Here is a 13,870-nt window from a genome sequence, read left to right as displayed (position 1 = left end):
GGGACAGAGCATGCTATGAAGATGGATCAGAGCGTGGGCTCCTCAGGGAGAGAAACAGGGCAGTCACTTGCCTATAATCTCCATGAAGATCTGCTTCCAGTGCTCACAGGTCTGGAAACCGTGCCGGAGAGCAGAGCCCTCTGGGAAGAGCTGGAGCTGCTGCTGCAGGAAGGTCTCCCATTTCAGGTAGTCAGCATAAGTCTGGAAGGAAGATTTCCCTTTGTAGGTTGTCTGTAAGAAGATGAACACGTTATTCTCGTGTCCCGCTCTTTGGGACAGGGTATGCATGGCAAGGGAAGAGGCAGAACAAGAATTGTGGCATCAGCAGCTACTTCTATCAACTTTGAGAGCAGGCATCTGTCTGCAACAATGCACAAACACTAGCAAGCACTAACTTGCTAGTGGCCAGTGCAGAAAGAACAGAGCTAAACTCCCAAATGTCACAAGAAGAAACTGTCAGAAGGGTAGATGGCGATGCCATGTGCTCACCGATTCAAATGCCATGGAGATCCACTGCACCTTCCCATCCTTCACCCCCACTGCCCCATGAGAGAGCTGTCCAGGCAGCAGGTTTGGCTCGGGGATGTTCTTGCACTCAGGGTGCAACATCTGCAGAAAGGCAGAGATGCTGTATCCTGGAGAGAAAGAAAGAGCAAGGGATGGAGGACAGAACAGGGAAACAAAGCACATCAGAGCAAGGCGGGGCTGGGAGAGGAACCAAAAATCCTGAAGAATATATCCAGTGTCTTTGGAGTTAAAGAGACCATTTCTCTTTCTCATCTCCCAGAAAGCATGACCAGGGGCATGTTCTAAAAGGACTGAACTGCCTTGGAAAGAAAAGGAGGGAGCAAGAAGCAGCCACCCTTTCTGGTTTGCTGCAGCTCAAACAAACAGCTGCAAGCAGTGCTGCAGAAGCATGACCAGGGGCATGTTCTAGAAGGACTGAACTGCCTTGGAAAGAAAAGGAGGGAGCAAGAAGCAGCCACCCTTTCTGGTTTGCTGCAGCTCAAACAGCTGCAAGCAGAGCTGCAGAACAGGAGTCTGATGTTCTTGTCCCACTTGCTGTGTATTTCTCATCCCCAAAACAGCTGGCACAGCACATGGAAGCATGGGCTGAGTGGTCCATGGAGCTGTGACTTGAGCCAGGTGGAAACAGGCAGGGCTGTGCTGCAGCCAGGTCAGGAAAGCTGACTGCCGAGAAACCTCTCCCCCACCACTGCCTGCATTTATCACTGCCTGCTACCTCCCCTTCCTTTCCCTGCTTCATCACGCTGGGATCTGAAAGTTTAAAAGCTGAGGACTGAGAACCAGTCTCCCCCCAGGCACCCAGGATCTCCCCAAGGACACTGTGGCTGGCGCTGGTCCTACGTACCAGAGGGCAGGCACTGAGCCCCTCCAGGCTTCACCAGCTCGCTGTTGCTGGCAATGGCTTTGCAAAGGTGGCACAGGTTGCCAATCTCTTTGAAGAGGTCAAAGCTGTCATCGTAGATAACGCTGCCCTTTCACAAGGAGACACAACAGAAGAGCACCACACATGAAGCATACACACAGCAACTGGCACAAGGCGGCAGAAGCCGAGTCCTCTCCTGGCTACACAGCCTGGGACTAGCTTATACAGACCACAGTTATACAGCAGAAAAACCCACCACACATCTTTGCCGCACCACACAACTTGGGAAGAAGCTACCGCCTCCCACCCCCCTGCACCCCTCCAAAAAAAAAAAAAAAGCAGCATGACAGAAGCCAGGATAAATGCATAGCCACCATGCCATGCCCAAAACCATCAGGGTCTGCCTAAGGAGCAGCTCTGAATCCCTACCAGTGCCCAGCACAGAATTCCAGCCTTCTGCCCACTCCACTGCCCGCGTTGTACACTGCTCCCTCCAGAGGAAACAGGCAAAGGCTGATTCTGCACAATGCCCCCAAATCAGAAGGCAGGAAGAACAGCAGAAAGCTGAAGTGCATCTGCCAAGTGACTGAGAGCTGAGCATAATTTTGCTGGGGAAAGGCTGTGAATGTGTCTGGGAGATAAGCTATTCCTGGAAAAGTCACATTTAGTAACCCTTCCCAGGAGTAATTATTTGTATTTCTTCCTGTTAATATCTCATAACAAGATAAATAATTACAGAAAAATATCAGTTCCCTGGATCTTGAATTTGTAGTGAGATTTTCCTACTTAGCTCAAGATGGGCTTGCTTCTAAAATCCTCAGAAAAGCCAGATTTAGACACAAAATTAGAAGGTTAGATATTGCACTCAGAAAGGGATTTTCTGAAAAGCCTGAAGTGATTTCAGTAAGGGCTTTCTGATCTCCATTATTTGTGAATTTGCTAAACCAGAAATGTACTTTTGGCTCATCACAATGCTACTGTCTCTGCTATTCCATCTGTCTTAGACCACTGGACCATGCTGCCTGGGCTGTGGGGATTAACTGAACGCCATCCAGGGAGCCCCTCCTTCACTCATCAGCCCCCAGCACACCTGCCCAGCACGCCAGAATGCGTGTACCATGTCTCCGATGACGTGGTTGTCCAGGCGTCTTGTGCGATTCACACCTCTGATACCAAACACGACAAACACCATGGCTCCTGTGTCTACCAGTGGCCGCACCGCTGGCTTCCCGCAGCCCGTGTTCATGCACGGATTAAATCCAGAAGTGGCTGACAGCTTGGCTTTGGGTGCTGCTGTCAAATACAGAAGAAAGGTTGGTTACAATAGAAAGAGGCAAAAAAAGGTCTGACTCTCTGGACTTGATAGGCAGACACGGCTGAACAGGTCCTCACCAGCTTACCTTTCTCACTGGGAACGTAAAGGATGCCTTTGGTGGGTCCATCCGGGCTAGAGCTGAGAAGACAGCCAGGAGGTGCTACACACACTCGGCCATGGTAAGGGGGCTTGTGCGACTGGGCAAAATACAGTTTCCTGTGCAGCAAAGAAAGTTTGTTATGGGGGACCAGAGGTAGCAAAGATGACGTGAGCATAACATGGAAACAGATGTTCTTAGGGATAGAAGGAAAGGAAAAGGTGAGTAATTCCAGGCCTGGCTCCCTAGCCACTGCATATTCTGCGCTGCCTGTTCAGCCCAGGAGTTCAGGTGGGTAAGGGGAAGATAAGCAATGTCTTTTTGCCACCCAAAGAAGCCTCCAATCATAGTCCTGCACCTGTCAAGCCTTTGGCACATTAATGATGCCATCAGCCTGCAAAATACCTTTGCAAAGATGGGGCACGTGTGCAGCACAGCAAGTCCTAGGGCCACAGATGTCACCACCTGAGGGCAGGACTGGCACTGGGCATTAGGCCCCCCGTATCAGCCACTCGGCTGTGCTGGTTTTGCTGCCTGGCCTGAGTGGGTTTGGAAGGTTACCGTGTTCGCTGCTGCTCCTTGGCGGCCACGTAGAAACTGAAGTCGAACTTCCAGCCTCTCTTGGTGTCACAGGACAAGGTGGTCATCATCCACTTCCTGGGGCTCGTCTGCTTAAGCAGCCCTACTGTGGACACACAAGCTGTCAGCTTCCTGGTGAAGTTACCGAAAGGCACTCTATACACCTAAGCAATGGATTAATGAAAACAGACACTTAACTCCACAGGGTTGCAGCCTGTTGCACATTAGCATCACACACTCCCCTCCTCCCTGAGCACCGCCACAGCCACACAGAATGAGCACTGTAGGCACAAACCCAGCCAGCCCCCAGCCTGCCTCCTTCCCAGTGCTGCCCAGTGTGTGCGGGGACCCCTCACCACCCCCATTCTCTGTGGCCCGGGCTGAACGGTGGCTGCTCTGTCCAGGGTGAGGGACATCTGGAAGCGAGTCCTCCCGGGGGGGGTGTGTGTCCAGTATGGCCTGTGCACAAGCAGGGTTGCCTGCTCGCCTGTGTCTGCGGATGAGCAGAAGGAGGCAGTGGGAATCCAGCTTTCTCAGCAGCAGTTTCTACTAGAAGGAGCTCAGCCAATGATGCCAGGCCTCATCTGATCTCCCCAGACACCCACACTTCTGCTCCCATTGCTGACAGTCACATCACAACAACAGATTGGCACTATGAGGCATAATCTCTAGCAATGCCAGGCACAATGCCCTCTGTGTCAGCTGCCTTACTGCAAACTGCACCCAGAGCTACCTAGGATCCCATGAAGAAACAGGAGGAGGCTCTTGTGCTCACCTGTTGAGTGCTGCACTCTTGATAGAGGGGTCCAACATCCCTGGACTGACTCACCTGGAATGAAGGCACCTCCCCATCTCCCGGTGACACCATCTGCCAGGGGGCAGGGACGCTGGCATTGAGCGAGAATCTGTAGATGGCTGGCCTTCCCTTACTTCGGGACTTGGAGATATACACAGTCCCCTGGAGATCTGAAAAAAAAACAGAGAGCATGAGGGCTAGTGGTACACTTCTCAATCAGCAAATCCTACAGAGATGGACAGCAGCAAAGGAGGGTTCTTCTGGTCTGCGGTTTCCTCTGGGGAAGGTCTAGTAGCACAGCACACTTTTCAGAGGTTTTCACAAATATATCCTGAGCTGCAGTAATTCCTGATGGCTTATTGATTCATGTCATCTCGGGACCTGGCCCAATAACTCCTTTATCCTCAAAATCCCCTGCAAAGCAGGCTGAATTTACTCTCCTCACAGCCTGCCAACAAGGTCGTGACACAGGACTGGGATGCAAAAGCTCTGAGCTCCTAGCCCTGTACTCAGAGCAGAGGGATTTGTCACTAGCCTGCACTGCCACCTGGGCTATAGGACCACATCCTAGTGAACAGTAAGCATTCAGGGGAAGAGGGATTGTAATGATGCCCCTTACATCTAGCACCAAGCTAGGGCTCAGCAGGGCAGAGTCTGAAGAGAACTATTCCCCATCAGCTGTTCAGATCATATGATTCAGTTTTTACTTTTTACCCAAGTGGATCCTTGGGCCCTGTACCCAAACGTGGTCAGAGTCATCACACCCCACTTACCTTGCTGCCCTGTGTCACTTATGCTCCCTTTGCTTCCCCAAGGTGACCCTGAGCCCCTCTTCTTTTTTTCCAAGGAGGTTCGGATGTTGTTCTGCAAACTGTGGGGCTTTTCCTGAAACAAACCTGTCCCACAAGGTTAGTCAGGGAGGAAAGATTGACTGGCATGACAAGAGACCTACCAGCCCTCCGCACACCATGGACTCTGCTATTGAACACCAAACCCTAAGCAGGAAACACAGAGCCACTGACCGCCAGCTGGTCCCTGGCATGTAACCAGCACATACGAGTAAAAGTAGCCAGTTTTCATGCACTATAAAGGGCTTGGGCCAGGCTGCACCCACTGTGGTCTGGGCACCAGCGCTCTCACCTGAGCAGGTGATGCAGGAGATGCCTTCAGCACTCAGGTTGTATTTCAGGTCTAGCAGCACCTGGATGTTAGTGTCTGGCCGGAACAAGAGTGGAGCACGGCTGGCTGGATGGAGGCGGCTAGCAAAGAAGATGGACAGGAGCAAAACGAGGAGAAAGAGCCCTGCAAGGAGAAGCCCAGGTAAGTGTGTGGGACCCTACCTACATCTTGCACTTAGGATATACTCAGACAGCAGAGATGTGGCACAAAGACGGTATTTCAACAGGAAAAAGGAACAGTCCCTAAAGCACCCTGGCAGCTGGGCTTTCTTGTAATGAGCCCCATGCCTGGATAATCCCATTGGGACTTGCCATTCCAGATCCGAGTGAAAGGAGAGAGATGGAAAAGTCTCAGAGTTCCTGAAATAGTTCCCTTAGGGACTGACTGTTCTGGGGACCCTCTTCCACTGACTCAGAAGCCATGTACTATGTCCCCTTTCTCAATCTCTTGTCACTAACAATTAAGGCTTGGGGACTGACTGAGATGCTGTCAAACCCTGTAAATTCCTCGCAGATGGAATACCCCCCTCCTTCCTTACCCACAATCACCCATCTGTTCTTCACCGCAGCCCACAGCACCCAGTGTTCCAGCAGCTCCTGCAGACGCATTATCAAGTGACCCCGGTTGCTCTTCTCTGCAGGGAGCTGCAGATTTTCTGGCATCACAGACAGCAAGGGGACATCCCCCATTTCCAGGGAGCCTAGAAAGAGAGAAATCAAAGGCAGTCTCAGTGCTCATTGTCATGAGTGTCTCTCATAGCTTTCTGCTCTACTTTACAAAATCTTCTGCAAGGTGCTGTACAACTCAATCAAGGTAAGGAGATGGAGTAAGACCCAGGCAGAGGCAGGGACTTGCCCAGGATGTCACAGGAAGCATCTTTGTCAAGTCACTGCTATGTGACAGCTTTGCTTCTAGATCCATAGTTCAGTCCAAAGCCTATTGCTTCAGGCTCTTCTTCCTCTGCCAGATCCCACTAACAATGTCCATATGGTCACAGAGACACTGCAAGCTGCTTGGGCCAAGCAAAATCTGTCCCTGTCCCACTAAGGATGTCTTGCAGCTAATTACACAGAGCTGACCTCTTCCTGACTGCAGCCTGGCTCCTGTCTGATATCTTTACTCCAGCTCAGGGATGCCCAGGGAACTGCCCTCTTCTCTACAGGTGAGAGGTGGGCACTCGCTGTAGTGGGGTCACAGTGTGCCTGGCACGCTTGTACAGCTGGCCCACAAACCACGCTTGGTCACCAGCTGGAACAAGCTGCTTTGCTTCTTCACAAGCTACCTGATGTCCAGGGGCCCCTGGAGAACAGCACCCTGCTGTTTGCTCTGCTCCAGGGAAGGGAAGGAGGGATTTCCATACATTACCATCGCAGGTGGCTCTGGCATACTAAGGAGACAGCTCCTGCAGCACGGTGCCAAGCTGAGCTCTCTGCCTCTCAAAGGCAGCTCAGAGCCTGCTCTGCAGGGAGGGGGTCTGCACGCTGCTGCGGGACTGACAGGCTCTCAGCCGCTGACCCATTCACCTCCAGTTTGCTGCTACACCTAAAGGCTACTCGCTACCCAGAACACTCACGTTGTGGGTTTTCAAAGAAAGAGATCCCAGCAAGTTTTAAAAGCCAAGTACAACAGAGCATGACCCTGTAAGCACCCTTATATTGGATCAGGGCTAGAAGCATTATCTCCTGCAAGAGACAAGGAGGGAATTTCTGGGCTCTTTTTCTAGACTGTTTATGTGGTCTCAGGCAAGTCATAGCCTCTTCCTGCCACGATGGAGGAGGTGATGCTGGAGAATAATAAAGTCTTCTCTCACCTGCTTCTGAAATGCAGTGCTCTGAATGGCAGGGAAGAGAGGAAAACTTTCTTTACTCAGAGATGAACTGTCCTGGTGTTATGGATTATATGTTTCATGGCTACATCTGTGTCACATCAGTGATTCCAGACAGAAATCCACAGTAGACCCAAGAGGATTAGCAAAATAGTTAGAAAGTGTGTATCACCACCCACTGAAGACCTCAAAGCAACTTACAACCATCAGTGAGTTCAGACTCCTAAAACTTCCTGTGACAGCACCATCTCCAGCTCAAAAGCAGGAAAACTGAGGCATGGACCAGCAGCAGGGACAGAAAGACCTGCAGGAGGAACAGGGCAGTGTGGTTCCCCTGCAGGCACTACACAGCAGGCACGTACCAGGCTCCTCCTCCACACTGAGCAGTGGGATGTCATCATCCAGGTAGGGCAGCGTCTCCCTGCCTGCTCTGGAGGTGGCCTCCGAGGCAATGAAGAGATCTTCAGCCCGGTGCAAGGCACTCTTCTTGGTGCACTTCTGACTACAGCTGGATTGGAGCAGGAAAGGAGACAAAGCCATGACTTCTAAGCCACGTACCCCACAGAGAGTTACCAGAGAGCTCCTTCAGTGGTAAGGAGCACAGCAACAGCCTGCTCCAATTACTTGGAAAGAAAACAGGCTGTGCCGTGAGCAATTTCCATTGCTAAGTGCTGAGAGGTCAGGGGCTGAGCTGCTACGGCAAGGCAGTAGCAGGCTGGGCTGGATACAGAGAGCAGGGCTGAGCCACGAACACCCGGTGCTGAGTGACAGGAGCTTCAGCAGTTCATCTCCCTGGTAATGAATTAAATCAGGCCAGATCATCTGCGCTGCTAAAGAGCAGGGGAAGGGGAAATGTGCTGACTTTCAAATACAGATCTGCATGCACTGCTTGTGCTCACAGGCAGGAGCAATGTTCATCTGTCTGCCTTGCAGGGTCTGTGTCTCCCCAGCTTGAGGATGTAGCTGTGCAGTAAGTGCTCTGAGGACCAAATGGCCCTAACACTCCACAGGATTCAGTGAACAGGTATGACTGGCATCGCAGTCTGGCTCCTGGGAGGCAGCAGCAGCACGTACACCACAGAGAATAAGACCAGGACCTGGCCCTTCAATTTTGCTCCAATCTGGAATGGCAGAAGTTAAATTTCCCTTCTGTTAGAGACTAACAGGGAATGGTGAAGTCAGGCTGCCTCAGGGGGATGAGGGTGAGAGGAGAGGGCAGGAATTTGCATACTGCCCTGGCCATGAGTTCCACAACAACTTCCCACCCACACAAGGAGGCTCTACAGCTCACCTGGTTTGGCAGGAGCTCTCTAGTGGGGACACATAAAGGGTCCATATTCCAAGAGCGGCTGGCATGGTGAAGAGCACAGCTACCCAGCAGCAGGACACAATCAGCGACATGAAGAGACCAAAGTCATGCACAGCTGGGATCTACATGGAAAGAGAGAACATGGAGTTGGGATTAAATGGGGCAGAGACACATCAAGCAGAAAGATTTCTGGAGGAACCCGAGAATAGCACACGCTGACCTCAGTCATGGCATTGCAGTCAGCAAACCTGGGAGGTACAGAGCGTGAGACAGAGCCTGACAGACACTGGATCCTGTTTGATCAGTGGCACAGGGAATACTGCCTTGGATGCTGATACAGCGAGAGTGTCCCCTGCCTTAGAGCAGGAGAGGGACAGCCCTCTAGGGCAAGCAAGTCCAGCATGTCCCTGTGCTAGAGGAGAGGACAGACAGAGGGTACGGGCAGCTCCCCTCTCTATGAAGGCCTCTGGAAGAAACAGAAAGCCCTAAATGCCAAAGGTGCAGTGTACCTGAGAGAAGATGTTGGCAGCATATGCTGCAGCTGTGGTCAGGGAAGTGAAGAAGGTGGCTTTCCCTGCTGTCTGGATAGTGTGGATCATGCGCAGTCGAAGGTCCTTGAGGTGGGTGGCTTGACGGTAGGTGTTGATGAAAACAAAGACATCATCAACCCCTGGGAAAAGAGGGGGAAGATTTTGATACTTTGCTCATAGTAGGAACACATGCTAAAAATCTAGTTTCTCCTCAACATCTGACCTGCAAGTATTTCACTTAAAAGTAATGGACAGAAAGGGCTGGAAAACCCAGTCTGTGTTTGCCACCATCACCTGTCTCTCTCCTGCAGGCAGGAGATACAGCAAGGCAGCACAGGCAGGTTTTGAGTAAGGTACGTGCTTACCAATCCCCACAATGACAAAGGCAGCCACACCATTGAGTATACCCAGGTACTGGATCCCAAACACAACGTGGTACAGGAACAGAGCCACCAGGCAGCTCAGCCCAATGCTGGCAATGCCAAAGAACGACAGGAACACTATAAGAGGAAAGGAACATGGAAAAAACACTACTGCAGGCTGCCGCCTGGGAGAACAGACACCTCCCACCTGCCCTGTTGGAATACTGGTTCTCAAGAGTGTGTTGGTGACAGAAAATAGCTCAGGGCTGCAAGAGTACTGTTTGCAGACTCCTTCCCATGAGGCCCATCCATGAAATTATACCAGCTTTACACCAAGCTTAGTAAGATGGGAATTTGCATCTTATTCCTGTTCTCCTGGGAGCCTTCCCCCCACGCTGCCCACAAATCTCTGCTCTGGAGAATCAGACTTGCAGAACCTTCTGCATGCTACTGTGCCACAAAGCCAGGCTGGCGTCGGGGCCTCAGAGCCCCTCCTGGGGCTTGCACAGACACAAGGAGTCGCGGCACACTGGGATTTGGGTGAGAGCAGGGCAGCTGTGACCGCAGCCTACCTGAGCAGGAGGTGAGGATGTAGACCAGGACAGCTATGCAGCTACTGCTGATGAAGGCCAGCAGCATGTCATTGTTGAATGTCCTCCTCACTTCATAGTCAAACAAATCCGTCCCTCCATACAGCACCTGGACTTTGCTAGGGTGGAAAGATACGAAGGAAGGAAGAGGAGTACACAGAGTACACAGCAAAGGGAGCAGAGCCAGGGGATTTAACAAAGCACAATGTCTCCCCAGAGCCAAAGGAGGTCACTGCTCTAACAAACTTGGCAGTTCTCTGAGGAAACAGCTCAGAGTGCTGAGAGCATGTTGAACAAGGTTGCTGCTAGAGGTGAAGTTCACTAAAGAAGGGAGAAAAATAAAAGGGCAGGTCTAATATTTTTAGAATTCCTCCAGTGCATGGTGGGTCTTTGGCACTAATAGACTTCTTGCTGACAAACAGCTCCTGAAGCCTCCAAAGCCAGTTCCATCTGGAATCCTAATCATTGCTTATTAAGCACAAAGGTAATAACCAGCGGATGCAGGTAGAGTGAGAGCTTATCAGGAACCATACAATTTACTAGCTTCTGCTTCTGGAAGCAGCCTCTGAGCAGAAGCAATCCAAGGTAATTTAACCAGGAGCGCAATAACGCCGCACTATAGGAGGCTATCAGGAACCTAAGCTTCAGAACCGAGCCCCAATTCCCTTTCAGCTTTCCATAACTGCAACCCACTCTGTAAGGAGTTACAGTGGCATGAGCGAAAGCACAATCAGATCCACAGGCTGGCCATGCTGCAGGGCTATCAGAGCAGAGCAGGCACATCTGCCCCGAGCAAACCTTAAGACAGAGCTTTTATACCCTGAAGGCCTATTCCAGCCACTCCTTTAGCAGAGCAGCAAGCACCATCCTCTCCAGCCTCTGCCTTTCCCTTCTCTCTCCCACTCCCAGCAAGGCTCCTGCCCTGTCTGCACACCCTCTCACCTTGTGGACTGCTTGGCCAGCATGGCCACGTAGGTGATGACAAAGTTCTGGAACTTGTGGCGCTGCTCCTCCCAGCGGTCCTCCACCGAGTAGTAGTTGGGCAGTGGTGCGCCAAAGAGGATTTCGCTCCGCAGCAGGGAGCTCTTCATGTTCTCGGCAGACAAGCCCTCATCCACATACCAGTAGAATTCAGGGTGGGTCATGGCCAGCTCCAGGGACCCTGTGGGAGAAAGGAGTGCCACTTTTGGTCCTGCTTAGTTGACTTGGCAAGGCACAGGGTCTAGTCTGACAAATGGAAACCAGGAGTGATCCTGTCTTTCACAGCAATTCTGACTGCTGCTGCCTTGCAGAGAGCAAGGAGGGCTAGGGAACGCTGGATTACACTCACCTTCCACTTCTGCTTTGTGACTCTGCTTGCAACGTTGCCTATATGCAGTTCCCCAATAGGGAACATCTTCCACATAACTACGGTCTGAACCACAGCTCCCCCAGGCAGCAATGCATACAACCTCCCCATCAATACCCCGCTGCTGGATGCACTCCGCTCTCGTACAGTGGGCCAATATTTGCTCTATCACACTGGGAAGCACAAGAACTAAACAATGCCCATAGAAGACGTGGAGTCCTGGCTCTGCTGGGATCTGGTACCTCTGCCATCTGATGGTGTCAGGGATACAGAGATGGAGGCACTCAGCCAGTTCTGAGTAAGAGACACCACCCATCTACCCCTAAAATCCAAGTTCCCTTTCACACCAGAAGGACCCAGAAACTAGGCTCTTTCCTGTTTTGGTAGCAGAGCTGTTACTCATACTGGAGCAGATGGAGTTAATTCCTTGCCTGCTCCCTGTATGGCTCCTGGACAGCTATCATCTCCAGCCTTCCCCTGGGAGACAGATGGAGGCTTCATCCCACAGCCACATCACACCCACAGATCCTCATGATTCACCTCTTTCTCACCATCCAGAGCCTCTGCTCTGCTAGAGAGGCATGGCACAGGGTACAAAGCTGGGAGGATGAGGCAGGGCCTTCCTCCTCCTCTCCTTATAGGAGCCTTTCCAGCTGGTGACTCACAAGCTGCCTGTCAAGCTCCAGAGCAGCCCACAGAACTCCTTCATCTGCTCCATGGCGCAGGGAAGCTCATCCCTGCAGTCTGCCCAAGACCTGACACTCCGCTAGTTAACCACAGTTGTTCACAGGGCACAAGGGTCAGAAGAAGGGATCTGTACAGTGCAGGACTCCCCCTCATTTGCCCCTCTTGCTTGCCTGTTGTGCCCTTTGTGATGCATGGCTGGGGCTGCAGGGGCTTTGCTGAAAGGGCAGAAAAGTGGCCTTAGTGCAGGAAAGAGAATCCGTTGCAGGAATTTCCTGCAGGAAAGATGGCAGCATCTTCTCTGTACAAGGCCAGTCATCCCTCTTAGCTGCACACTAGTAAGAGACTGCCCAAACTTGCACGAGATGCATGCCAGCCCTCACCCAGAGCCCTCAGCTCACCTTGGATGTCAGCAAGGTCTTGTCCCATGCCATCATAGTAAATCTTCCCTCCTCTCTCAGTGGGGAAGAAGTAGGTCATGAGGGAGCTGGGAGGGGAGCAGTAGGAGTAGGAGCCCAAGGGCAGGTCCTTCAAGACCTCGTGGGGCTTCCAGCAGAACTCCCGGAAGCGAGGGTGGTCCATGATCTTGCGTTCAACCTCATGGATGGTAACCAGGCGCTCAGTGGTGAAGATGTTGTTTTCAGAGTCCCCCCGAGCCAGAAAAATTAGCTCGATGCGCCAGTGGGCATGTGTCTGTGTGTTTGCACTGATATAAGCACTGGAGTAGTCCCAGCGTGGGGCATCCCTCCCAATTCGGGAAGTCCGGTTTCCTGGGTTCAGGAAGGCACGGGGCTTGGGAGAGCTCGTCCTGCCCTCTGGGGTGCTGCGCTTGGCCCGCGCACTGACCCCGAGATGGGAAACGTTGAGGTGAAGCTGCTGGAGCTGCTCAAAGATGAGCCTCTGCAGGGTTTCAGAGGTGAAGTCAGCCAGGTCGCGCCGGTTCCTTCCCCATGACCCAAACTGGGACTTAAGGGCCAAGGCAAGTGCATCGAAGCGCTGAGAGGACTCGTGGTTGCGGATCTCAAAAGCATTGTAGGAGATGTCAATATCCAGGGCCGGGTAGTGGAGGAACATGACAACAGCGAGCACGGCAGGGATGGCACAGCCCAGGAAAAGGATGAAGCCAGCGCAGTACGGGTTGGTAAATACCCAGCCAACAATATTCCAGAAGCCTGACACCGGTAATGTGACACGCAGCGGCCTGACTCTGCATGGGCTTTTCCCACACAACAGACCACCCTCTCGCTTCTTCTGGGAGCTGAAGGCTACCTCGTCATCTTCCTCATCTAGCCAGGCATCCTGTAACAAGGGGTCATCCTCTGTGTCCATGTCCGGCGCCTGCACAAAGGGGTAGAGAAAAGCAGTCAGCAAGGGCCAGCAGTGGGGGACACCAGGAATCCATAGCAGCCACAGAAGGGTCTCAGTGGCAGACCTGGGGAGGGAGGCACACTCCAGCCCTGCACCCTCAACAGCAAGCATGACTCCTTTCAAACCCACAGATTTGCTACAGCCACTGAAAGAACAGGCTCAGATGGGTATCCCACACCCTGCCTGGCAGAGGAATCAGAGAGGGGAGAAGTTCAAACTACAGTCCCAGAGCTTGGTGTTCTGGCAGAAGAGGGTCTGCAGGGCTCCAGGATCGCCAGGCATGGAGCTGGCAAGGGATTCAGTGTGCTGCTCAGCTGCAGCAGCAGGAACCTCTCATTAGCTACCCTGGTTCTTGTGCTCAGGAACAGTTCATGCTACCAAATGAAAAATGCAAGGGACCCTGTCTTCCTCTCCTTAAAACTGACAATAGATTTTCCCCCAGCTACTTACAGCTGTATTCATCCTTCCCACAAAGCGTGCCTGTGTGCACACACAGAA

At 52.2% G+C, this 13,870-nt stretch overlaps 1 protein-coding gene across 1 annotated transcript; it reads right to left on the bottom strand.

Annotated features, from left to right (window-relative positions):
- Positions 1-44: 44 nt before the first annotated feature.
- On the bottom strand, positions 45-13,333 carry PTCHD2 (patched domain containing 2). Its single transcript, XM_010074892.1, has 17 exons — positions 12,406-13,333; positions 10,915-11,134; positions 9,955-10,091; positions 9,386-9,520; positions 9,000-9,160; positions 8,473-8,612; positions 7,544-7,689; positions 5,895-6,056; positions 5,318-5,479; positions 4,951-5,073; positions 4,211-4,347; positions 3,364-3,545; positions 2,791-2,921; positions 2,508-2,683; positions 1,373-1,499; positions 490-635; positions 45-231 (listed from the first exon to the last, which is right to left on the bottom strand). Exons 1-17 carry the CDS (start codon positions 13,331-13,333, stop codon positions 64-66), a joined length of 3,381 nt encoding a protein of 1,126 aa, XP_010073194.1. The 3' UTR covers positions 45-63.
- Positions 13,334-13,870: the final 537 nt, after the last annotated feature.

This window comes from Pterocles gutturalis, unplaced genomic scaffold (assembly GCF_000699245.1).
Source record: "Pterocles gutturalis isolate BGI_N339 unplaced genomic scaffold, ASM69924v1 scaffold49832, whole genome shotgun sequence".
NCBI lineage: Eukaryota > Metazoa > Chordata > Aves > Pterocliformes > Pteroclidae > Pterocles > Pterocles gutturalis.
This window is presented reverse-complemented; position numbering and strand designations above follow the sequence as displayed.

Bases quoted from the DNA above. Each gene is read 5' to 3' on its own strand.
- PTCHD2 (XM_010074892.1), bottom strand. From the start codon at position 13,333: ATGGACACAGAGGATGACCCCTTGTTACAGGATGCCTGGCTAGATGAG. The intron at 6,057-7,543 runs GTACGTGCCTGC...CTCTCTTTCTAG, and splicing joins CAGTGTGGAGGAGGAGCCTG to GCTCCCTGGAAATGGGGGAT. The intron at 2,922-3,363 runs GTAACCTTCCAA...TTTGCTGCACAG, and splicing joins AAGGAGCAGCAGCGAACACG to GAAACTGTATTTTGCCCAGT.